This window comes from Prunus mume, linkage group LG7, assembly GCF_029339155.1.
Source record: "Prunus mume cultivar Tortuosa linkage group LG7, ASM2933915v1, whole genome shotgun sequence".
Classification (NCBI taxonomy): Eukaryota; Viridiplantae; Streptophyta; class Magnoliopsida; order Rosales; family Rosaceae; genus Prunus; species Prunus mume.
Window position 1 is genome coordinate 13,257,554 of NC_142704.1, and position 24,351 is coordinate 13,281,904.

The following is a 24,351-nucleotide window of genomic DNA, read 5'->3' on the forward strand; positions in this document are numbered from 1 at the left end:
GTGGTTTTTTTGTCTTTTTTGAAAAAGTTTTGGCTTTTTCCAAAAGTGAAAAAAAATTTATGTCTAAAACCTAAAAAACCTTTTTTGTTTCACAATCTCAAGTCTTATGTAAAATTGTAGTGCATAAAACATTTCTCACGTTCACAATGCCACACTTAGCAGTGTTATACAATATCTCAACTTCTATGACTTTAAGATCCCTTTTTTGGTTGGTAAATACGATTATACGACAGTGAAATTAAAGTACCACTCTTTTTTTACAGGATTGTGACGACCTCGTACTCATGGGCGACTCTGAGAGGCGACTGCTTTGAAACAGGCCTTTCCTCAGACCACAGCTCCAAATTAACAGTACCGGTTCCCCAGTGAATTAGGCATTTGTAAACCTGGCTAACATCAAACCGATTCAGTAGCCCCAACCCAAGACATTTATCAATCAGCATCCATTCACCTGTTGCAAAAATCATAATGAAAGAAAAGCTTGATCAAATATAACCATTTTCAAGAGTGAACTAAATTTTTTGAAAATTTGATTTCTTTTTATGGATGTAATGACAAAGAAAATAGGAGGAAATAGAAAGAAATCTAAGCAATTTCCTGAACATTTTCGTGACATTCAAAGTGAGGTATAGTTCCACATTTTGAGCAGGATAATAAAGTTCCAATGTCTCATTGTAATGAATGTAAGACATTGAAAGATAGATAGCATTACCATTAGGCAATAAATTCCCTTCATAGAACTGCTCCTCAGATTCAGGCCAAATTTCATGCTTTGACCCGTCAATGGCTGTAAATGATACATATGATTCTGTGGGGTGCAAGAGGGTGAACATTGGATGTACTCTCAGGCAGACCAGCCTGCAAAGAGAAAACAAAAACAGACAAAATTATGCACAAAGGAAATGATATTTACGGAAAGAAAAAAAAAAAAAGGCACACAAAGTGAAAATCAGAATTCAAATCCATCCAAGGATTTTCTATGTCAACATTTGAAGTTAAAGGAAAAACAAGGATTTAAACTGCAAGTTAACAGAAAGTCACGAATGTCTGAGATTATTTGAAATAAAAGTAAGAGAGGGGAGCAACTTGTGAACTCCTCCATTTAGTCATAGTAAGAAATTCACATTTTGTTTCTAATTTAGTAGTCAAACATTTATACATTTTGGTTATATATGTTTATATATATATATATATATAATATCTATATGTTATCTATATGTGTGTGTGTATAGAGAGAACAAAAGGGAGAGGGGGATTTGTTGGAGCAAACCTTGAAAATCCACCAGAACCAGCACCAACTTTGCGTGCTATAATGCTAGAGTCGATTCGGAAAACCTTGGGATCATTCTTCGCAATATATATCTGTCGCTGGAGAACCAAACCACCCCCAATATCACCTTCTAACAAAAGACATTCCTGCTCTCCAGCATGCTCAAGATTCCGCCTGCATTGACGTTTCAGATAATAATACATGAACTATCATAATGCCCATTAAACATACAAACATACACACATACAAATGTATCCATTTACTCCATTTATTTTAACTCAACCAGGAAAAAATGATCCTTCATATTTGAACTACAACATGGCTAAAAAGTTCACATACTTTGCAACTAAAATAGAAAAGTATTAATTGATGGGAACTATAAAGCAGCTCTACAAAGGGTGGTGGCTCTTTGAGATACAATACATTAACATGGTCTTAAAATAAAATAAAACATACAACTTATGTTTAAAGTTTAGAAGGTTTAAGGACAGAACCTCATAGCTAGAAGAATATATTGAAGACATATAGTGATAGGATAGCTGAAAAATATCACCTGCTTTTCACATCTAATCTATACTATGAAGTAATTCGTGGTGTCACTCTTGTGCAATTTTAGTTTGGAATATGTTAAAGTTCTACTCGTTGAAATTTTATTAGATAGTTAAAAATCTTGACACCAAGGATTGTATAAAAGAATACTTTCTAGTTTGACTACGGGAATATTTTTGGGAAACTAAGGATCGTAATGACATCAGAATTTGGTCTCATAAGGAAAACCCCAATATTTATTCCAAAACTCACTCTGTAACATTGTATTCCTCAGTACATCCAGCAGAGCGGTACTCAGTACCACTATACTCTTCATACCCATTAACCTCAACCCTACTGTGAAGCCACTGTGTCCCTGCAACAATAACCGCATATAAGTATCAACTATAGAGAGAATCCTGAAGTGATGTAGGGTTACAACCCTTATTTTTCATCATCTTGACAAAAACATCAATTCGTGCAACAAAATCATAATTTGGAAAGTTTGTACCTAGTTTATCATGTTTCTGTCCTTGGAGTTCCTCAACTAATTATTCGTAATGGAATAGACTCATGGTAGTGTAAAATCTCAGTCATTATCAAAACTAAAATTTTTGTGGCAGAGACTGGACTTTATCCATCATTTTAATGTTTATCACTTCATGTCTATCCTTCATGCTTAAAATTTCCTCGTCTTTTCAGGCAGTCTAGGGGTTACATTGTAGGGTGGCTTATTGGCAGAGGTTCATGCAGGTCAAGTAAATTGAAATTTTATTCCAAAGAAATTTACATGAACAAGAGATTGAGGAGTTTGCTGCACTTTGGTAGTTTTGGAGAATATTCGGTTTCAGCACGTAGTCCAGATAGGTGGAAATGGAAACTGGATTCATCAGTGGTTTTATCTTGTTAAAGTTTTCTATTTGATAATTAATCCCTTTCTGTGTTCCAGCCTACTAAAATTATTTGGAAGTCTACTGTTCCTCCCAAGAAAACACTTGCAATTTGGTACAAAGAAGAAAATCCAATGTGTCTGCCTCCTCATTGGTGAATCTTGTGGGGAAAAAAGAGGCAGAATCTGGAACTCACTCTAACAATGTCCATATGCTTTGGGCTATGGTGGCGGTTGGTTGAGGTAGCAGGGGTTAATGGATTATTCCTCATTCACTCTTAAACATTCTTTGTCAAAAGTGTATGTCTTTCATCCGTGGAAGAAAGGCTAGAGTTTTGTGTAATTGTGCAGTGCTAGGTGGTTTGTGGGTAATATGGTTGGAAAGAAAAGGAAGAACTTTTCAGAAGTATAGTGAGGATGAAGTGTGATGTCCACACTGAGCACATCAATCTTGGGAAATTCGGAAAACATTCTTTTCAACAATTTAATGAATTTTATCCTCTTTTTCAAGATTTCAAAATAAAGCTGCTTGAGGTCCCCTCGAGTCATGATCGAGCCCTCTCGACCAGTGCTCCAAACCTCTTCAGTGGTTAAAATTCTTTAAGTCCAAGAAAATGAGCTAAAAATCTTTAACATGTCCAAAATTTGGCTACTTTTCAAAATTTCACACCCATCTTGGACAACGATACTGATTCATCAATTAAACCAACTTAGCAAGCAGAGATTGTTTACTACATATCCAGACATACACCAAACGAAGGGGAAGGGTAAATGGCACAACGGAGGTCATAGAAACTATATACATTATAAATATATAATAATGAAAGGAAAATAATCTTCAAAGTACTACCTGAAGGAAGGTGCATCATGGAAATTATTCTACCACCAATCCAGGGAACTACTTTAACAAACCAATCACCACCTTTCAGCTCAACAGGAGTCCTTGAGAGTTCTATTCCTTTGTGTGCAGAAGTCACTTCTACGTCTGGAATAGCCTTGGCATTTTCTACATTAACAATTTAATAGGGGCACTGTCACTAATATATAAGAGAATTTTCAAGTGAGGATGTTCGCCAATATACTTATATGTGAACATCCTATTTGTTTTGTCTGCCCAGTTTAGATGACAAAACAGTTACCGATTTGACCAATTTTTCACCAGGAGCGACCTAAAGAATAGATGATTCTGATTATTGAATTACAATGCAGAGTGGTCTCAGGGAAGATGTTCGCATGTATATATACTATTATGCACTGGTTGCTGATTGTGTACATATAAATATATTAGCATCTTACTTCTCTTTATAAATGAAACATGTGAAAACACTAAATCCTATATAAAAGTGGAACACTACAAAAACTCGCTTAGAGACATGTTAAGTTAATACCCCAAAAGCACCCCCCACCCACCGAAAAAAAAAAGAGACCACAAAAGAGGAAAGAAGAGATATTGACTAGAACATCCTGCAAGAATCAGAGAGATTCATTATCAAAGCCTTTTATCAACATAAACAAGAAATATTAATCCTTAAAATCTCATAAATTCATAAACACATGTTGCAATTTGAATTTACAGAAAAATGCAAACTCACCTACATAAGATGTATAAACACAATTTTTTTTTTTAAAAGAAAACAGCCTGGGGTTATGAAATCCAGATGGTTTTATTGAGGCCTGGTTCATGCAATCTATTTAGAGGGTTTCAGAAAAGGTAACATTTATCGAGAATTACGTAGAGATCTGTACTGAGGAAAATATTTTAGGTACACACTGAGGAAAATATGAGCCAGTATATGGCATAAAAGAATTATACCCAAACGAGATCTGTACTGCTTCTCACTGGTAGAAACCAGCTTCACAACTTCCTGTTCTGAAGGCATTAAAATTTGAAGAACCTCTCCATCTTTGCCCCATGTATCAACCTGTTTGAAGGATTCAGGATTAAATATGGTACTTTATTAGCATTGGCTTAGTCTCAGACACTGGATTGTTATCCCTAAAGAAAATAAGCCATACCATTGCACCTCCACCAAGCAATAATTGCACATGCAGGCGACGTTGTGGCCTCTTCCAAGATCCTTCAGTTTTTGAAACTTTGACAGTAACAATAGAAGATTGAAGTTCAGCAACATAGTGAGTCAACAAGAATCCACCTTTCATGAATTCATATCCATCACCATCATCTTCATATAGAACACCTTTAGCTTTCCCTGTGAATAAAGAGAGTTGATAAATCTTTATAACTTCTAATTTTATAGCCTATAAAAATTGGAAAACCTAATTCTCCTTTTCCTTTTCTTCCCTTGATAAAACGTTTATTGAAGAAAAGAAAACTAGAGGAACTGCAAGAAACATGGACAAGCATCCATCAGACACCTAAAACAAGAACCGAAACACCATAACCCAATCAATCCACCACCCACTAAGCAATATGATGCAGAATATAGGCCCATCTTCATATTATCAATGCCTTAGTGCTACTTCCAATTGAAGTTACATTTTATTTATAAATAATTGTTCTAATTAATATAATTGTTATCCAAAATCAAATACACTTTTGTTGAACTAGTTAAGCAATAGGTTGTCTTAATAATTTTTTGTGGGTTCGACCTCGTAATTTCTTATCTCTATTGTAATAGATCCGTACACTTCCAAGTATGATTTGGTTTAATTCAATGTATTCAATTACGTTAATTTAAAATCTACATCAATAATCACGCATTTGACCTTAAGTTGTACATGACCACCCAAAACTTGAAACTGTTGATTTTACAACCAAACAATCCAATTATTTGTTAAAGAAATTGACAGAATCATAATTACCATGTTCATCCAAAGCAACAACAAGTGTCAAGTCATCAAATATATTAGATTCACCAACATGCTGATGAGGAGGACCCACAGGAATAATTGTTCCTCCTTGCAAATATAAAGCTGGTAAATCCTGCAATAACCAGAAACAAGTGAGAAAAGAAATGAGTGGAAAGTATTAACATGAGCAGAAAAAATTGAAAAGCAAAGCGTATCAATATGTATAGTCATACATACAGGATGTGAATCATCAAAATCAAAACTCAACCAAATTCCTTTGGGCAATGTGCACTGCAAAGTATCCATCCCCTGACCAGGCAAAGTGCTGAACATGACAAATAGGATGTCAGAATAAAATGCAAGGATCAGATACAAATAAACATTTCAACTGAACCTCCTTTACACCATCCACGAGTTCAATGAAACTAGAAAGCACATAACAGATCTCTATGCTGCAATGGGTTCAAGGGGCACAATTATAAATTTGCATGGTATTCTTAATTTCCAAATGATGCAAGCAAAGTATGAGGTGGGAAGAAAAAAAGTCGGAATACAAGGGTGACAGAATCACATACAATTAAATTTAGAAAGGAAGTAACAGAAGTAACATTACTTTAGCCATAATATTGATAGACTCAGGTCTTCACTTCACTTCTCACAACAGCAAATGAACATAATAACGTATAACATGAGGCATCTGTTATTGCAAAATTGCTTTTCTATATAAAAGAATGGATTTATAAGTTAATATAAAGCAGGGAATGGTCCGCCTTTTTCACGAAAGGTGATGTCAAATTCAGTCTTTGTCCGCTAAAAACACAAGGTACAGATTACAGAAACCACAAAAGACATAATCTACAAGGATTTGGTTCTTTATCTTGTAGGAAAAGGGTGAACCTGGAATAGACTAGAAGTGGACCCAACAGAAAAGAATTCTCCAATTTCCTTAAGCTGGGGTCTTTGGGATCTGAACATGCATTTGACATATGCACTTAGTCACGTAACAAAGCCTTATCATGTCCAAAAGAAGTTAGACCATTCAACAGCTAAAAAACTCACCAGCGAAAAAAGTAGGACTTGCCACTGGAGTGCCCATCGTATGAGCCATATAGAAGAGAGAGTATATATGAGGTATAAGGCGGTAGCGTCTGTTCAATGCCAAACGGCATACTTCTTCACACTAACATATAGAATTGAAATGAGTTCTGATTAATGGCACAATTAGCAGACCCAAATCTAAAAAGAACAATAGCGCACATCAACATTAAACAGCAAATTGCAACGTATAAAAACCATAAAATGCATATCCTTTTCTGGATGATTGACTTTGGCACGAAAGTTAAGGTAACCCTCACAATACCGAAACAAAATAGCTTCAAAATTATCAAGCAAAAGAACTTGAAATGAAAGACTTGGGTGCACTGAGGTATTTTTTGGGCATTGAAGTTGCAATACCAAAGCACAGTATCTTTCTGTCCCAACAGTACCATGCTCTTATTAACGATAATGGGTTGGGGATGATAGTCGGTCAATCAAGCTACCAAGTGCTAACAACAGCCAGAGATTTCAGTCCCACATTTTCCAATTTCCACACTTTGCTCTGACCATTCAAAAGCCATATCATCTTCAACCTTTACTCCTGAACCCCTCATCCCCAAATTCCTGTCACTTAGTCCCAATATCTTGAGCTTCTCAGCCAAAGGAAGAAACTTTCACGTGTACACAATCATAAAAATCATTACACTTCTCATGTGATGGGTAAAGGAGCTGAAGAATCAGGAGGCATATAAATGTACCAGAATTTCAAGGAACACCTAGACATATCAATGACAGCTAAAAGGACCAAAGCTGATAACAGCTGATCCACCCCAAAATGCAGGTCCCTGTCTGTAGGGAAGAAATCACCCTCTAATACAAATCATGATTCTTGTTCGAAACCCTTCTTCCATTTTCAGTCCTGCTGCTCAAAATTCCTTTTCTTTCCTCTATTTCTGCAGATTTTAGATGTTTTCTTTTTCTTCTTCCGTTTCAGATAAGATCTAGATGGGGATGGGAAGCGGGGAGGTGGGACACTGCGCCTCCATTGAGGAGTAACACTTTTTCTATTTATATATATTTTTTCAATTATAAATTTTCTAGATTTCGAAAATATTTTTAAAAGGCCATGTGTCTTTTACAGTTTGTCACCTATTTATTTTCCATGTGGTGCAAATTTGGTGTCCTTGTCAACACAAAATGGGTCCCACACTCTACATAAGCAGGAAAAAGTCGAACTAGGGTCCAACAAACAGAGGCTTGACATTGCAATGGCATCCAAACTTTAGTTTTCCCATTGCAATCTTTTGAAGTTTGGTGTGCAGAGAGAAATTTCAGGTTTTTATTGTAAGATTGTAGGCTCTTCAGAGATTGTCTCCTTGTGCTTTTGTGCTTGTGGACCTATATAGGTAGGAACCAAAGAAGCATTAGACGTTTTTAGGCTTTGCTATAAGAAAACAGATGGTTCCAACTTCCTTAAAAACCCAAAATACATGAAGAAACATGGAGCTGCTTAGAAAATACATCCAAAACCTAAGTCCTCTAGTGTCTTCTTTTAAAAGTAGAAACTAGTAGAACTTCAGATCATAGGGGCACTACCCAAGTACACAGATCTGAAAAAGTAAGTAGCAAAACTAATAGAGTAGAAGATTTAGCTGAAGACCTGTATGTATAACAGTTATCTGAGTTCTAAGAAGGTTAACTTACTCTAATGTATGGTAAAGTGGCTCAACCAGAAGCACCAGCCGATATTTAATAAAGGGATAACTCAGGAAACAAGCACAATAGTTATTCATAATGCTGAAGCATGACAAACCTCTTTCCCGAATGACCACGGCTCATGGTCAATGGTGTCGATTTCAGAGTGCCCACGACAAAAGGGAAACATAGAACCTATACCCATCCACCTTCCAAAGAGCCTGGGTGTTGCATTTCCAGCAAAGCCACCTATATCAGGCCCTGATAGTGGCTGACCACTAAGTCCCTGAAAACAAACTAAACAGTTATTAAAGTACAGTTGGATAAAGATATATATATATACATTGGGTTGTTTTGAGTAACTAACTAAAAGAAACAAATTTACTTCATTTCCACCAAAAAAAAATTAAACTTCTCACATAGTAACGCATTATACGACACCAGGATAGAGCAACATAAAAAAATTTCATTGAGTAAACAAGAACATAAAGAAAAAGCCACTGGCAATGCAGCAACAAATGATCCATACTTTTCAAGCCATGTCAGAAGTATTGATATTTCCATGAGCAGTTAACCAAGCTAATCATAAGCACAGACTAAACACTAAAATCCTTCTATTTCTGTCTAGCCACACCACCCAAAAACAGACTACACCTGTATTGCCTCCCCCAAAATCCATGTGCATCTCACAAAATAATGCTATAAAAGATGTTGAAGCAACCCAGCTCAATCCAACTCCCTAAACAGCGTTCTCCTAAACTTAAGACAATTGGGTTATGAACACACAAGTGATCAGAACTTTCACCCTCTCCTCTACACTTGATGCAACAATGGGGAGAAAGGCAATTGGGTATCCTCCTGTAAAACCCCATCACAACTGTTGGCCCTACCAAGAGCAACGATCCAACTAATCCAAGATAGAATGCCTACCTTAGGTGGTGTTTTAGCCTTCCAATCATAGGAGAAGATGGAAGCAAGAAAGAGATGGGTTGTCATTCAGCTTTCCTGCAATTGATTTACAAGAGAAAACCCGAGAAGATCCCAAATCCAGCTCCTCCAATCAGACAAAATGGAAAGTCGGAAACAAAGTGGCATTTTCTAACAAAGAAAGTAATGAAGAAAGCTCCTCAATTTCAGGCGAGCTTTCTTCTTTATTTTTTTTCCATAACACCTCAATTGCTACAAGTAATCTTTCATGCAGAGTGCACATGTTCTTCTTGTACAACAAACTAACCATATAAGAACGGGGAAGGAAAATAAAATCAAGTCTACGTCTTTAACTCAGGCAAATACTACGTCTTTAACTCAGGCAAACAGCAAGCTACTAGAGTAACATACCAATTGAAGAACCATGGAAATGCTCATATGTAGGTGCTCCCAGGTTGAAAGATTATCTCCTGTCCAAGTTGCAGCATACCTTTGGCTACCAATAAATCCAGCTCTGGTGAGAACAAAAGGACGATTTTTTTCACTACCCAGCTTCATGCCTTCAAAAGTTGATCTTGCCATCAGCATGCCATAGACCTAACAGGCAGCAAACTCAACAAATTGAAGTTCACAAGTTTCGCATTGTATCAGTGATACATACAACAATCAAACAAAATGGCATTCACAAACCAGTAAGGCAGTCAAGTTCCTGCCAATATGCCATAGACAAAAGATGCTTACAAGATTGGAACCTAAACTAACTGTTAAAATCATGTAAAACGAATAGCAGAGCAGCAAGGTTGAGTAAATTATACATTGTGATAGTGTGAGTGAACTTGACAACCTCCAAGTTTATCATCCCCTTTATGAATATTGCTCTCAGGCATCGTTTTTGTGAGAGTCTGAAAAAGGAAAAAGAATAAAATCAACACCGACAAAAATTTTGCAAGCACCAATAAACTATTATCAAACTACCTTAAAAACAGCCGGTTCATTCATATCATTCCATATTCCGTCAACACCATTTACAGTGAAATCTTTCACTAAATTGGACCACCAAGATCGAACTTTTGCCTGTGTATAGTCTGGAAAAACACAAGGCCCGGGCCACACCTTGCCTGGAAATGGAGAGAAAATTTTAACACAGTAACATACTAGGTTTGACTTTTGGTACCATTACATAGAGAAAATGTACCAACAAATGGTCTTCCATCTGCTTTTAAAATCCAGACATCATTTTTAGAACCACTATCATAGACAAAATAACCATCTTCCTGTTTTATCCCTGGGTCAAGCATCCAGATTGCTTTGAAACCATTTTGGTTTAGACCCTTCACCAAAGATTTCGGATCTGGAAAACGCTCCTGAATGATATCAGAATAGAATTTATTTATTAGGAATGATACCCAATATCCTTTGGTGTTTATAGAAACAGAACAATTCTTTCATCACCAAATTCCTTTGTAACCATTGTGTTTATAGGAACACAACAATTTTATAAAAGAAATGGAACAGCAAAACCGATAGAGGGAACCCTAAGAGAATACCAAATAGGCTTAAGAAACAGATACCTCCCATTCTACAATCCCATAGATAATAGGAAACATTCACCGACAATCTAACATTGACTCGTAATAAATTTACTGCCTAAAGTTCTAGTGTTCCTTTCCCTCCAAACCACGCAAAAATTGGCCAACTGTTTAGTTTTATTCTAGAATGAGGGGCGCCATTGCAATTTCCTAGCCTCATTCAATAAAAAAATTAAAATGCATAGGTGTAGGACAAAGCACAATCTTGTGCTTTGCGATTGAGCCAACAATGCCTACATCACTGTATATCAGTGCATAATGAATAGCAAAATAGAGCTTGTACCTGACCCTATTACTCTGTCCCAGAAAAATCACATTCAAGTTTCCCTTGGATCTCTTTGCCCTAGAACTCATTTATCGACCTTCCAAATTTGATCCTATTACTTTCTCCCAATGGTAATTCATTGCATAGCATTCAAAGATTGAAGTCAACATCAAAAGATTAATTATGACAGATTTCTAAAGATGGACTCAAAAGCTTAAGTTCAGCCAATATACAAGGTAAAAGATGTGGTTGTGTATCTTCTATTCTGTTTTTTTCTTTTATTGCAGGGTATCCATTTCTGGTGTGCTTTGTACTACTACAACTACACAACATCTGGTTACACTTGTGTTTACACCAGTTGTGGGTCTCACAAGCCAATAAAATACTCACTAAGGCTCTGGAAGTAAAATAAAATGAGACTGCTCACGCCGCACCTCAATCTAGAACGTAAAAGTCAAAGATACCCAGCATGGAGTAAAATTCCACAAATGAACGCCATAAGTGGGGCTTAGTTAAAATATCACCAAGCCAATCAGAAGACTTGATATGAGGAGTGTAAATATGTTTTGGCATAAAAAAAACACAAATAAAATGACAATCTACTTCAATGTGCTTGGTATGCTCATGGAAGACTGGATTACAATAAACGGAAACAGAAACCTGATTCACAATACATCTACATCAATAGCACCACTTAAATACCCATGTCTTGAAGAAGAGAGCAAACCTAGAACATCTTTGTTGTTTTATGTTCTCTAGACATATTTTTAGCCTAACCACTCAAAGGAACAGCCACACAACACCTTTTACTCTCTTGAAAGTAAATCTCTATAAAAATTTTGGAGAATAACTTTCAACCCTAAACATGTATAAAATGTCTCAATAACATACACAAGATTCTCAAACTTCAATTCACCCCTGAAAGAAGTATATGGTTTCATTGATGAACTGAAGATGGGGAACCAGAACCAATGTATTCTCATCCATTAAGAACAATTAGGGGAAAACATACCTTGTCAAAAGTGAAACAACGAAAACCATCCATGTAATCAATATCCATCCATACGACATCACAAGGTATACCCTTCTCTCGAAATGTTCCTGTAATCTGCAAATGTAAGCTGGTCAATGATCATCGCAATAGATCATATAACGCTTTAGAAATTTGTACTGTCTATATAGTGGCAAGGAATTTACAGAACTAAGATGTACTGTCTAGTTCCAAGTACTATATTATTTGATTGACAAGCTCATTCTTATGTTATGGCATGTTATTTGAATAGGTATTTGACCAAACATATAAGCGAACAAGAGAAAGTGAGAGAAAACAATCATGCATGAAAGAGAGACAGAGACAGAGACAGAGACAGAGGGAGAGAAGCTTTAACTTGAGATAATCATCAAATACTTACCTGTTGAACTTTCTTATCAGAGTCATAGCTCCAACGGCATTGATGATAGCCTAACGACCACTTTGGGGGCATAAATACAGTCCCTGGTGAGGAAATCATAAACAATAAAAACAGATACTAAAACAAAAAATTAAGAATGATGGAGAAGGAACCGCATTATATACTAGTGACTGCACTGACAAGTAAGCAACATACATCTGCAAGTGCCACTATATGCAAAGAAACATATAGCATGTGTAATATCTACTTTTTTGAATTCAAAAGTCTGCAGTTATTCTAATTCATAAGAAATCACATAACACATAACTTCTTTCATACTGCATACCTGTCTTCTTGTCGAAATCCTTAAATCGAATTCATCAATTATAATCAAATTTAGTATTTATTTTCTTTTATCTTATGTTACATGTATATTAGATGTCACATTTCAGTTATGAATGTTAACACAAGGCATTAAAAATTGACTCAAATACCAGAGTCTAAAAATACAACAATGACACCGATATTGAGTTCAATTATATGGGCAATTGAACAAAATGTACTAAAAGAAAATATCTAGCTTCACAACAAAACATTTGAAGGACATCCCATAAGAGCATATGCTAAATGGTTTAGGAAATTACCAATTGCATGAGATAGAGATATTAAAACAGCCTGGGGTGAGGGAAATGGACCAAATGTAATGACAGGATAAGAGGATGGAGCAATGAACTGTATCATCGATTCTTTCCTCAGATCAATCTGCTCATGAGCAAAAAAGTGAACCAAAAAGTAGGTTAATAAATTAAAAGAAAAATATATAAAAACATTAACTTTCACATACAACAGAAGGTCAGAGATCCAGATGTCACAGCACCTCACAGCGTCGTGTTGTATCAGTGAGAATTCCCAATGCCTCTCCAGTTGGAAGAACAGCTAGAACCCAAGGATGTGACTGGTACAATGATGTAGTTCCAGAACCATAACCCCATGCATCCGTGTTCCAAGTAAAAACCTAAATCAAGCAGAAATACTAAACATTTAGAGAGGAGGGAAATCCTTCATGGATAGATCATCAAAAGATGACTTACTCTTTTCCCCGTCCGCTCAAGTTGCCCACTAACTTCCCCAGTTCCATAGAGAGAGGTCCCGACAGGAAGCTACACCAAAAGCAATTCTACCATGTTAATTTAAGGCATAGAAACTATCACGATGAAAAGACAATATAGTTGTTAAGAAAGAGACAAAAAGAAATAGATAATACAGGAAGCACCAAATTCAATTTGAAAATCTATTGCTGACCTCGAGTTTAACAATCTGCTGCCCCAATAGACATTGAAAATTTGGGATATATGAAGGTATCTTGTGACTCATAATTGGTGTGTCCCTATCCTTGCTATTAATAAAAGAGATACTAGGATATGCTGCATTTCTATCATTTGCAGAACAATCAAATCGGAATACTCCATCCTCGATGATAGGCTCAAAAATCATAGATCCTGAGGTGACATCAGTAGCGACTGCCTTTCCTTCATTATCAGCCATTTTAGAGATCAAATTTTCAGTAACCAACCTTTTGGTAAATCTCTTCCTTCTGCATGCCAAAATAACCGTAGTAAATTTTGCAGTAATGAACTTCTTATTAGACCTCTTCTAGCAAAAAAAACTAATATCGTATGGGAATATGCATTTTGAATCTAACATTTCACTCCGGATCACTATTAAAAATGTGAAAGAAGATTATAGAGTCGTCTGAAAAATATAAACAGAGAAAATTTACAGTGTGTTTGTATCATATGAGCTATTACAACTCAATCATCACATCATCAGTGAGGTTTTTTCTCCATGCAAACAGAAGGAAATGTCAATATAGAATTTCAAAAAAAAAAAAAAAAAAAAGAGTATAAATAGAGTTTTATTGACCAAACATCAGTAATGGACTAGACAACTTGAAGTACTCTCTACCAAGTTCCATACACCCTCAGAAAACAGAAAGCACTAAAACTGGCAATTAGAAAGGGTTGGACCTGGACTTTCTCCCTTTTCCTTTCATAAGTTCGAACCTAAGACTTCCCTATTTGGTAGAGGAGAGATGCTACCTGGCCCTTAATGCCCATGCCTGATATTTACTATTTACTTTCGGTTAGAAAGGTGAAGTTACAAAATTTAGAACTGAATATTAGGTCAAACTACATATTCATGTTTAGCACCCCAACAGAAAATTGGCGGAATTTTTATTACCTATATAAAATATCATCACATCTCTCGAATGCTTATACGTATGTGCAAGGAATAAATTACTGTCAAAAAGTGAATATTCTAAATTAGCAACGACCAAATGAATGGTGCATTTCCACATCCAATTGTTCATATTTGCAAACCTTGTATATACAAATATATTACTACCAAACAGGAAGAAAAATTATTATTATTTTAAAAAAAAAAAAACTTGCTACATACACATCACAGCAGTGTTTGATTGCTAGAATGAACATGGGAAGTATTGTGGATGGAAATCAAAATAAGAATTGGATGTGAAGAATATAAAATTAGTAAGGAATGCATCACAAAACAAAACAAAATGAAACAAAACAGAACAGGCAATAACTTCAAAGAGCTGTTGTAAAATCATAAACTCGATGCAAAATTAGTGCAGTTTTTTTAGAATTCTTATCCCAACAAGGCAGAGGGGCACCATTGTCACAATTAGTTGCTTAAAAACACACCCAAAAACAAAACAAATCAGGCAAGAATAAATACAAACCTGATCGATTCAAATTGAGGACCAGGCTTCTTCCTCAACCTCACCCCTGAAAACAGGCTCGCATGAACTACACTGTTGCTGTTGGTACCAGAGAAAGGAAGACGATGAAGATTCCCTAGCGCGAGTTTCGACGATCCCCCACCCAATCTGCCACTCAATGCTACCACTTCTCCCATTGGTGTTTTGGCCCTACATAATATATTTCTCTTATTAATTATTTTGTTGTTATTATTTTACTGTGATTAAACTTATTTTATTTCATCAAATAAAATTTACTTCTGAAAATCATCTTAAAGTCCTTCCCGTGAATCCAACATCATACGAAATTAAACTTCAACCAAAAAAAAATTAAATATGAAAAAACAGAGGAGGAATCTGTAGCTCGTTCGTCGTTTTCTAGGAGCAATCTGTGGCTCATTCGTCATTTCATTTTGTTTCATGCGAATGTGATTAAACTTATTTTATTTAATCAAATCAAATATGACTTCGGAAAACCATCTTAAGTCCTTCCCGTGATCATACGAAATTAAACTTCAACAAAAATTAAATTAAATATGGAAAAACAGAGGAGGAATCTGTAGCTCATTTGTCGTTTCTAGTGGAAACTTACTGGGAAGTTGGAGAGCTGACACGTAGCAACTATGATTCATTTCCTTTTGTTTTCATGTGAATGTTAGAAATAGAAAGAGAAATGGCCAAATAGTTTGATTTTTCTCTTTCTTTCTTTCTTTTTGAGTTTTAATCATGTAGTTTTGTTTAAGTAGGAAACACGTCCTGTTATAGCGTACAATTGTTATAAGAAAAATAGAAGAATTGATTTTTTTTTTTTTAAATGTGGTGGAGCCCATTAACTATTCATTTGAAGACTTGTTGTCCGATTAGGTAAAGTGATGATGACGGTGTTGTAAAAGAAATAATTGCACATTCACGGGAGGCCAAGAAATAATTGTAAGGGAAATACTAGTAATCATCTCTCCAACTTTCTTTTTTGGACCTTTTTTCTTTTCTTCATGACATGTGTTCATTTCCTTACACTTAAAACAATGTAATTAATGCATCAAACAAGCCATCATTAGTTTCCCAATTTTATCCTTATTAAATATATTGATTTTACTGTTTTCTTTAATTTATCCATTTTCTTTAATAAGACTTAAAAATTAAATAAGAAAAAACGTTAGTTTTATTTTTTGTTGCCTGAAAGATTCCAAAGGGAGTAGGAGAGACATTGGTTTAAATATAAAATTTGGTATGCCAAAATTTTAGGATTTTTTCTTTTTTCTAATAATCAGACTCCTAAGGCAGCAAGGGATATAAATAAATATAAGTAAAACTATGAACTTCCTATGGAATCTGATTATTTGGGGTTTTATGTATATATATATATATATATATATATATATATATCATTGAAAATGCTCTTTAACTTTTATTTAGTAGTATAAAAAAAATGCAATTAATGAACTTCCTTTAGAAGGAAGTCTTTTTTCTGTATAAAAATGTGATCTTTCTATTGAGTGTTTTTTTAGGTCATTCTTTTGTGTTAAAAAAAATAGAAGTTTTATCTCTGAAAAAAAAATAGATATATATTTTTTTAAACTGAAATTTTTTATTATTTAATTTTTTACATTTGGTAAGAGAGTTGTAAAATTGTTTTTGAACAAATTAAGAACAAAATATTTAATAAGGGTAAACTTGGAAAACAAATGTTAGCTTGTTTGATGCATTAGTTACATTGTTTTAAGTGAAAGAAAGTGACACATGTCATGAAGAAAAGGAAGAAGGTCTAAAGGAGAAGGTTGGAGAAAAAGTTGCTATCATTCCCCTAATTATAATGAGAGACATCATCAGAGAAGAAAAATGAGAACCCAGGCAAAGAGGAAGGAAGACAGAAAGAAGAGTGATAGGAGAGAAACGAGAGCAGAGAAATTCTCCAAGAGGGAAATATCAGTGAGTTAGAGATATTGTTGACAAGACCCGACCCAAATTCCACTTTGGAATCTGAGTCGAACTTTGTGCTTGTTTGACATCTGGCAGGTGCCAGGCACTTTTGATCAAAGTGCCCTTTTAAGTTTCCAAAATGCTTTTCTTCAAGTTTGACTTCTGTTGAAAATTCAGAGTCTCCCATGTAATTCGCTCGTTTCTCTAAATTTTTACTTGTAGAAAACATGATTTTTATAATCTCAAACATTCAGCTGATTTTTATAATCTAAACTCATTAAGCAAGAAATTTCATACTAAAAGAACCACTTACTCTTAATAACAAATGTCCCCTGATTTACTAATAAACAAATAGAGATTCAATGGAATCAGCTAAAGATTTGGATAACGATCAACCATCCCAACATTAATACTTTAAAAACTCGTATATGATATTCTTCCATTACTTTTATACCTAATTATCTTTATGAAATGCATCTTGCATACACAGTACGTATGAGGTTTCCTTTGACATAGTTCAATCAATAAAATCAAATATAGAAATTCTATCTTCCTTTATCTTAATTTAGCTTATAAAACGTTATTTGAAAAGAAAAAAAGTCTCTTGCTGGGAAAAGCACCCTTTTAAAATTAAAGAGAAAGCTTTTGCATTTGCTCACACGCTGTGAGCAACATTTCTAGGAAACCAAGAAGTCCTGTTGTGGGCTCTCCATCACTTGAAAACGCGTAAGAATTATAAGAGAACATTTATCATTGTAAACTAGAAGTAAACGTCCTCATCTTTTCATGAATTCACATTAGATGCAAAGCAAAGAGAACGTCACCGAAACTCTTCAAGTAAGACGTCTCTGTTTTCTGACTACAGCCAAACAATAAGGGCCCGTTCGTTATCATTTTCCCACCCGGTTTTCTGTTTTCTGAGAATGAAAACAACTAAAAACGCGTTCGGTGCTGTTAAGTTTGAAAACACGGAAAACTAATAATTGAAAACGATCTCAACTTTTAGATGTTTTCATCATTTCCCTTCTCACATTTCTCAAATCCCATATTAAACGATCTCAACTGTTACGTAAATAACAGCAACAACGAAAATTATTTTCAGAATATTTTATTCCCATATTATTTGTTTTGGTTTAATATCATTGTAAACTGTTGTGGTCATCCCAGTTTCATTTAATCTCTTCAAAACAGCAATAATGGCCCCTCTGTTGAGAGAGAGAGACTTTTCAGCAAAAGGAGAAAACATCCGGTGGGTTTAATTGTCAACAAGCATTGACACGGACAGGTCGTCTCAGTTGAAGACAGGAAGTTTCACCGACACTTGCTCACCATTTCATGAATTCACATTGCCTTTTACATTTGCTCACATCCAAGCTCTTCAAGTAAAAAACACTCATATTTTGTTTAGCGAATCCAAAGAGAGAAGCAAACACTGAAACAATTATCTTTGGCTTCCATGGCCAACCGAGGAGCCTCTTCTTCTTCTGCTCCTTTCACCAAGTCATGGAAATACCATGTCTTTCTGAGCTTCAGAGGTTTTGACACTCGCTCAAATTTCACAAGCCATTTGTATAGCAATTTGCGTCTACAAGGAATTAACACCTTCATGGATGATGATGAGCTCAGAAGAGGAGAAGAAATATCAAACGCGCTTCTCACAGCAATTGAAGACTCAAAGATTTCTGTGGTGGTGTTCTCCGAAAACTATACCTCTTCAAAGTGGTGCTTGGATGAGCTTGTTAAGATTCTTGATTGCAAAGAATCAAATCAACAATTGGTCATCCCAGTTTTTTACAAGGTGAATCCATCAGATGTACGGAATCATAGAGGAAGCTTCGGGGATGCACTGGCTAACATGGAGCGCAAATACGAAGATGAGATGGACAAGGTCAAGAAATGGAGGGCGGCACTTTCACAAGCAGCAGCTTTGTCAGGGTTCCCTTTGGACGAGTAAATTTCTAACCCCCTTAATTTATTCATTGTTGCTCTAAATTCTCTTCTTTTTTGTGTGTATTATGTTCCTTAATTGCCCTTTTTAAATTACTTTTTATACAAAAATGCCATGTGATTAAATGTTTCATATGCTTTTAAATTGGCAGACATAGATCTGAAGCTGAACTGATTCATAATATCGTTCAACACATTTCACGGGAAGTAATAGACCGCACATATTTGTATGTGACAGAGTATCCAGTTGGAATGCACCATCCTGTAGAAGATATAATTGAGCTTTTGGATTTGAGGGAAAACGATGTTCGTATGGTAGGTGTATGGGGAACTGGTGGAATTGGTAAGACCACAATTGCTACAGCTGTTTATAATTCAATTGCCCACGAATTTGAAGGCTGTTCTTTTTTGGCAAACGTCAGAGAATGTTCAACGTGGCAGGGAGGAGGTTTAGCCAAACTACAGAGGACTCTTCTTTATGAGATTCTAAGGGATACAAATTTGGAGGTGGCCAACGTTCATAAAGGGCCAACTATGATAAAGCAAAGGTTGAGTTGTAGAAAGGTTCTCTTGGTTCTTGATGACGTTGATGACATGGAACAGTTACACAAGTTAGTTGGGGCATGTGATTGGTTTGGTGTAGGCAGTAGAATTATCATAACAACAAGGGATAAGCAACTGTTAACTGCTCATCAAGTTAATTTAATACATGAGGTCAAGATTTTAGATGATCCTGAAGCTCTTGAGCTCTTCTGTTGGCATGCCTTCAAAAGAAGTGGGCCTCCTTTGGATGATTATGTGAAACTTGCAGAAAGTGCAATACGCTATGCTCAAGGCCTTCCTTTGGCCTTGAAAGTTCTGGGTTCTTATCTATGTGGTGGAAGTATAGATAAATGGCAACGTGCATTGGATGGTTTCCAAGGCACACAAATTCAAGAAGTTCTCAAAATAAGTTACAATGCCTTGGATGATAGAGTAAAGAAGGTTTTCCTCGACATTGCCTGTTTCTTTAAGGGTACAAATAAAAAGTATGTGAAAGACGCTTGTGAGCTAAACACTAGATATGGCATTGATGTACTCATAGAAAAGGCCCTCGTAAGTGTTGAAAGTAGTTATATTCAGATGCATGACTTACTAGAAAAGATGGGTAAGGACATAATTGAGCAGGAGTCGCCTACTGAACCCGGAGGACGTAGCAGATTGTGGTTTCATGAAGATGTCAAGCATGTCCTGACGAATAATGCAGTAAGTAAATTAAATTATATATGTGAGTGTAAAGTTTTGTTTAATTCAATAACTAACATGTTGTGTGTTAAGTATAATTTTTTTAAAATTATAAATACTTTGTAACACTTGATATATTTTTCTTTTTTCTATTAGGGAACAAATAAAATCACAGGCATCCTATTAAATTTCCCCAAAAAAGATGATGAGATATTCTTGGATGTTGGCAGAAGCTTCTCGAAGATGAAAAATCTTAAAATTCTCATAAACCACAATGTATGCCTTTCTGGAGATGCTAGTTCTATCCCAAACAATTTGAGAGTTCTTGAATGGCATGGATGTCCGTTCCAATTTTTACCACCCAATTTTCGTCCATCTAGACTAGTTGTGCTCAGTCTGCCTTACAGCCGCATCAAACAACTAGGAGAGGGATTGAAGGTACTTTAAGAGGTCTCATTTATTAACTGATTTATGTTGTAAATTTCTTTAATGCTATCCATTTGACTATTATTATTTATTTATTTCACAGCATATGAAAAAGTTGACAACTCTGGATTTCAGGGGATCTCAATTGCTAACTGAAATCCCCGACCTATCCAGCAGCCCAAACTTAAGGTATTTGTATGCGAATCGTTGTACAAGCTTAGTCGAGGTTCATCCATCTGTTGGATATCTTGATAAACTTGAAGAATTGAAATTTTGTCACTGCTGTGAACTCACGAAGTTTCCAAATAAAGTTGGGTTGAAATCTCTAAAATTATTTTTTCTTTACGATTGCATAAAGTTGGAGAGTTTCCCAGAAATTGTGGACAAAATGGAATCCTTAATTGAATTGGACCTTCGGAGAACTAATATAAAAGAGTTGCCTGCATCAATTCGACATCTCATTGGGCTGGAAATAATGAGCTTATCTGAAAGTGCTATAAAAGAGTTGCCTACATCAATTGAACATCTCATTGGGCTGAAAGAATTGCACTTATCTAAAACTGCTATGAAAGAATTGCCTTCATCCGTTGGAAATCTCACTGCCCTACAACGTTTATGGTTAGAGGGAAGTGCTATAGAAGAGTTGCCTTCATCAATTGGAAATCTCACTGCACTTCAACTATTATATTTACAAGGATGTGAAAACCTTGCAAATTTGCCACAAAGTATTTATGGGTTGCAAAATTTGGGTATTATTGATCTCAGTCAATGCCCAAAACTTGTCACACTTCCACATAACTTGATCTCTGAAGCTTTATCGAGTGCAGAATCACTTCCTTTGGAGGTTCGAACCAACGCAAACAGTCCATGCGATGGCAACTTCATGACGCATGAGGAGATGTATTTTCAAGAGTGCAATGTATCAAATATTGATTCCTTGGAGAATTTTTGTTGCTGGTCCAACTTAGCGATAGCTAATCTATCCGAAAGCAATTTTGTCAGTCTTCCTGGGTGCATTAGCAAATGTGTCAACTTGCGGGAGCTTAATTTGAGGGGTTGCAAGAGGCTTGTAGAAATTCTAGTACAACTTCCACCGTCTGTAGCATGGATCGATATGACTAATTGCATATCACTGGAAAGATTTTCAACATTGTCAAAGATATTGGAAGGCGAAGACATGCAAGGCATTAGTAACATGAACTTGTCTAATTGCCATAGGCTATGCGATAACCTAGGGTTGGATCTTTCGAAGATGGCAAAATTTTTACTGAATCAGGTGACGTATGTATCTTTTATCTATATAATTAATATGCATACATTACATATATTGTTAATACTATACTATGTACGCTGCAAGCTGGACTAATTAATAATAATATATATGTCTGTGTTGTGTTGTGTTACAGATGAAGAGGAGTGAGAGGATTATCATTACACTACCTGACAGTGGCAGTGAAGTTCCTGAGTGGTTCACTTTTGGTGATGACTTTGATGACTATGATGAAAGTAAATTTGATTACGTTGATGTTGATGGCAGGAGTGTTCGTAATTACAACCTTCCTATTGAAATTCCTTGGACTTTAGTATTGGAGAACACAAAATTGGTTTTGTTTGTTGTTTGGGAAATTACGGAATCATTTGTTAGCCCTTGTTCTCTTGTATTTTGTTTGGATGATTATAGAGATCACATGTATTTGTTTGGAAGAGAGACCGGGAAAGGTAATGTGTGGTTGGAATGTATTCCAATTTCTTTTGAACAATTAAAGACGCCTATTTTTCGAGTTACTGTTTTCGGCAAAGGGTTGCACATCAAAAGCATTGGGGCCCACCTGGCTCCTATCAGTTTGTCAAAGGATGGTGATGATGATGGCAAACATATTGATGAAAATGAATTAGATGATGATGACGATGTAGGTGATGAAGTTGGACCCAGAAAGAGAACAAATATATGACCTCTGTCTGCATTTCAATGTGAGTTCGCATCACTTTATTTTATTTTATTTTTTATTATTAGCCTCCCTTTCAGCACAAAATTGGTAATGAGTTTTTATTTTTGATATTTTTACTTGCTGTATTGTTGTTTACCATTTAGTGTGTTTCAATCGTGGAAGAATGTTGGCGTGACTTGTGGATCTTACTTTCCTTACACACAAAGAATTCCTATTATAATTGTAATTTTTCAACACATTTCACGGGAAGTAATAGACCGTACATATTTGTATGTGACAGAGTATCCAGTTGGAATGCACCATTCTGTAGAAGATATAATTTAGCTTTTAGATTTGGGGAAAAACGATGTTAGTATGGTAGGGTTATGGGGAACTGGTGGAATTGGTAAGACCACAATTGCTACAGCTATTTATAATTCAATTGCCCACGAATTTGAAGGCTGTTCTTTTTTGGCAAACGTCAGAGAATGTTCAACGTGGCAATGAGGAGGTTTAGCCAAACTACAGAGGACTCTTCTTTATGAGATTCTAAGGGATACAAATTTGGAGGTGCCCAATGTTCATAAAGGGGCCACTATGATAAAGCAAAGGTTGAGTTGTAGAAAGGTTCTCTTGGTTCTTGATGATGTGGATAACATAGAACGGTTAAACAAGTTAGTTGGGGCATGTGATTGGTTTGGTGTAGGCAGCAGAATTATCATAACAACAAGGGATAAGTAAGTGTTAACTGCCCATCATGTTAATTTAATACATGAGGTCCAGTTTTTAGATGATCCTGAAGCTCTTGAGCTCTTATGTTGGCATGCCTTCAAAAGAAGTGGGCCTCCTTTGGGTGATTATGTGAAACTTGCAGAACGTGCAATACTCTATGCTCAAGGCCTTCCTTTGGCTTTGAAAATTCTCGATTGTTGTCTATGTGGTGGAAGTATAGATAAATAGGAAGCTATATTGAATGGTTCCAAAAGCAGGGAAATTCAAGACGTTCTCCAAATAAGTTACAATGCATTGGATCACAGTATACAGGAGGTTTTCCTTGACATTGCATGTTTCTTTAAGGGTAAAGATAGAAAGTATGTGGAAGACTCTTGTGAGCTAAACGCTCGATATGGCATTGATGTACTCATAGAAAAGGCCCTCATAAGTGTTGAAGGAAGTTATATTCAGATGCATGACTTACTAGAAAAGATGGGTAAGGACATAATTAAGCAGGAGTCCCCCACTGAACCCGGAGGATGTAGTAGATTGTGGTTTCATCATGAAGATGTCAAGGATGTTATGAAGAATGATAACAGTAAGTAAATTAAATTATATATGTGAGTGTAAAGTTTTATTTAATTCAATAAGTAACACATGTTGTGTGTTAAGTATAATTTTTTTAAAATTATAAATACTTCGTAACACTTGGTACATTTTTCTTTTTTCTATTAGGTTACAAATAAAATCACAGGCACCATGTTAAATTTCCTCAAACTAGATGATGAGATATTCTTGGATGTTGGCAGAAGCTTCTCAAAGATGAAAAATCTTAAACTCTTGGATGTTGGCAAAAGCTTATCGAAGATGAAAAATCTAAAAATTCTCATAATCCACAATGTATGTCTTTCTGGAGACGCTAGTTCTATCCCAAATAATCTGAGAGTTCTTGATTGGCATGGATGTCCGTTCCAATTTTTTCCACCCAATTTTCGTCCAAATGGACT

The 24,351-nt window shown here is 35.6% G+C and overlaps 2 protein-coding genes across 7 annotated transcripts; one reads left to right on the forward strand and one right to left on the reverse strand.

Moving 5' to 3' along the window:
* Positions 1-79: 79 nt before the first annotated feature.
* HGL1 (heteroglycan glucosidase 1) lies at positions 80-15,792 on the reverse strand. Of its 2 annotated transcripts, none has more exons than XM_089055842.1 (24): positions 15,778-15,792; positions 15,168-15,356; positions 13,706-13,997; positions 13,495-13,563; positions 13,281-13,418; positions 13,048-13,165; positions 12,425-12,507; positions 12,025-12,120; positions 10,354-10,522; positions 10,134-10,276; positions 9,974-10,060; positions 9,570-9,755; positions 8,350-8,517; positions 6,558-6,678; positions 6,396-6,465; positions 5,736-5,823; positions 5,511-5,631; positions 4,704-4,897; positions 4,501-4,609; positions 3,538-3,693; positions 2,072-2,174; positions 1,271-1,444; positions 713-858; positions 80-451 (listed from the first exon to the last, which is right to left on the reverse strand). In XM_089055842.1, exons 2-24 carry the CDS (start codon positions 15,341-15,343, stop codon positions 258-260), a joined length of 3,201 nt encoding a protein of 1,066 aa, XP_088911968.1. In that variant the 5' UTR covers positions 15,344-15,356; positions 15,778-15,792; the 3' UTR covers positions 80-257. The 2 variants fall into 2 exon arrangements, with proteins under 2 accessions (XP_088911968.1, XP_088911967.1); XM_089055841.1 differs by lacking the exon at positions 15,778-15,792 and adding an exon at positions 15,444-15,615.
* Positions 15,793-18,004: 2,212 nt separating this feature from the next.
* On the forward strand, positions 18,005-24,348 carry LOC103336725 (disease resistance protein Roq1-like). Of its 5 annotated transcripts, none has more exons than XR_001678236.2 (7): positions 18,007-19,055; positions 19,205-20,297; positions 20,433-20,714; positions 20,806-21,978; positions 22,109-22,673; positions 22,932-23,942; positions 24,080-24,348. XR_001678236.2 is itself a non-coding variant. In XM_089055843.1 (6 exons), exons 1-5 carry the CDS (start codon positions 18,562-18,564, stop codon positions 22,652-22,654), a joined length of 3,588 nt encoding a protein of 1,195 aa, XP_088911969.1. In that variant the 5' UTR covers positions 18,007-18,561; the 3' UTR covers positions 22,655-22,673; positions 22,795-22,928. The 5 variants fall into 5 exon arrangements, 3 of the variants coding, with proteins under 3 accessions (XP_016651240.2, XP_088911969.1, XP_008238043.2); XR_016128555.1 differs by having other exon boundaries at positions 23,116-23,942; XM_089055843.1 differs by lacking the exons at positions 22,932-23,942; positions 24,080-24,348 and adding an exon at positions 22,795-22,928.
* The last annotated feature ends 3 nt before the right edge of the window (positions 24,349-24,351 follow it).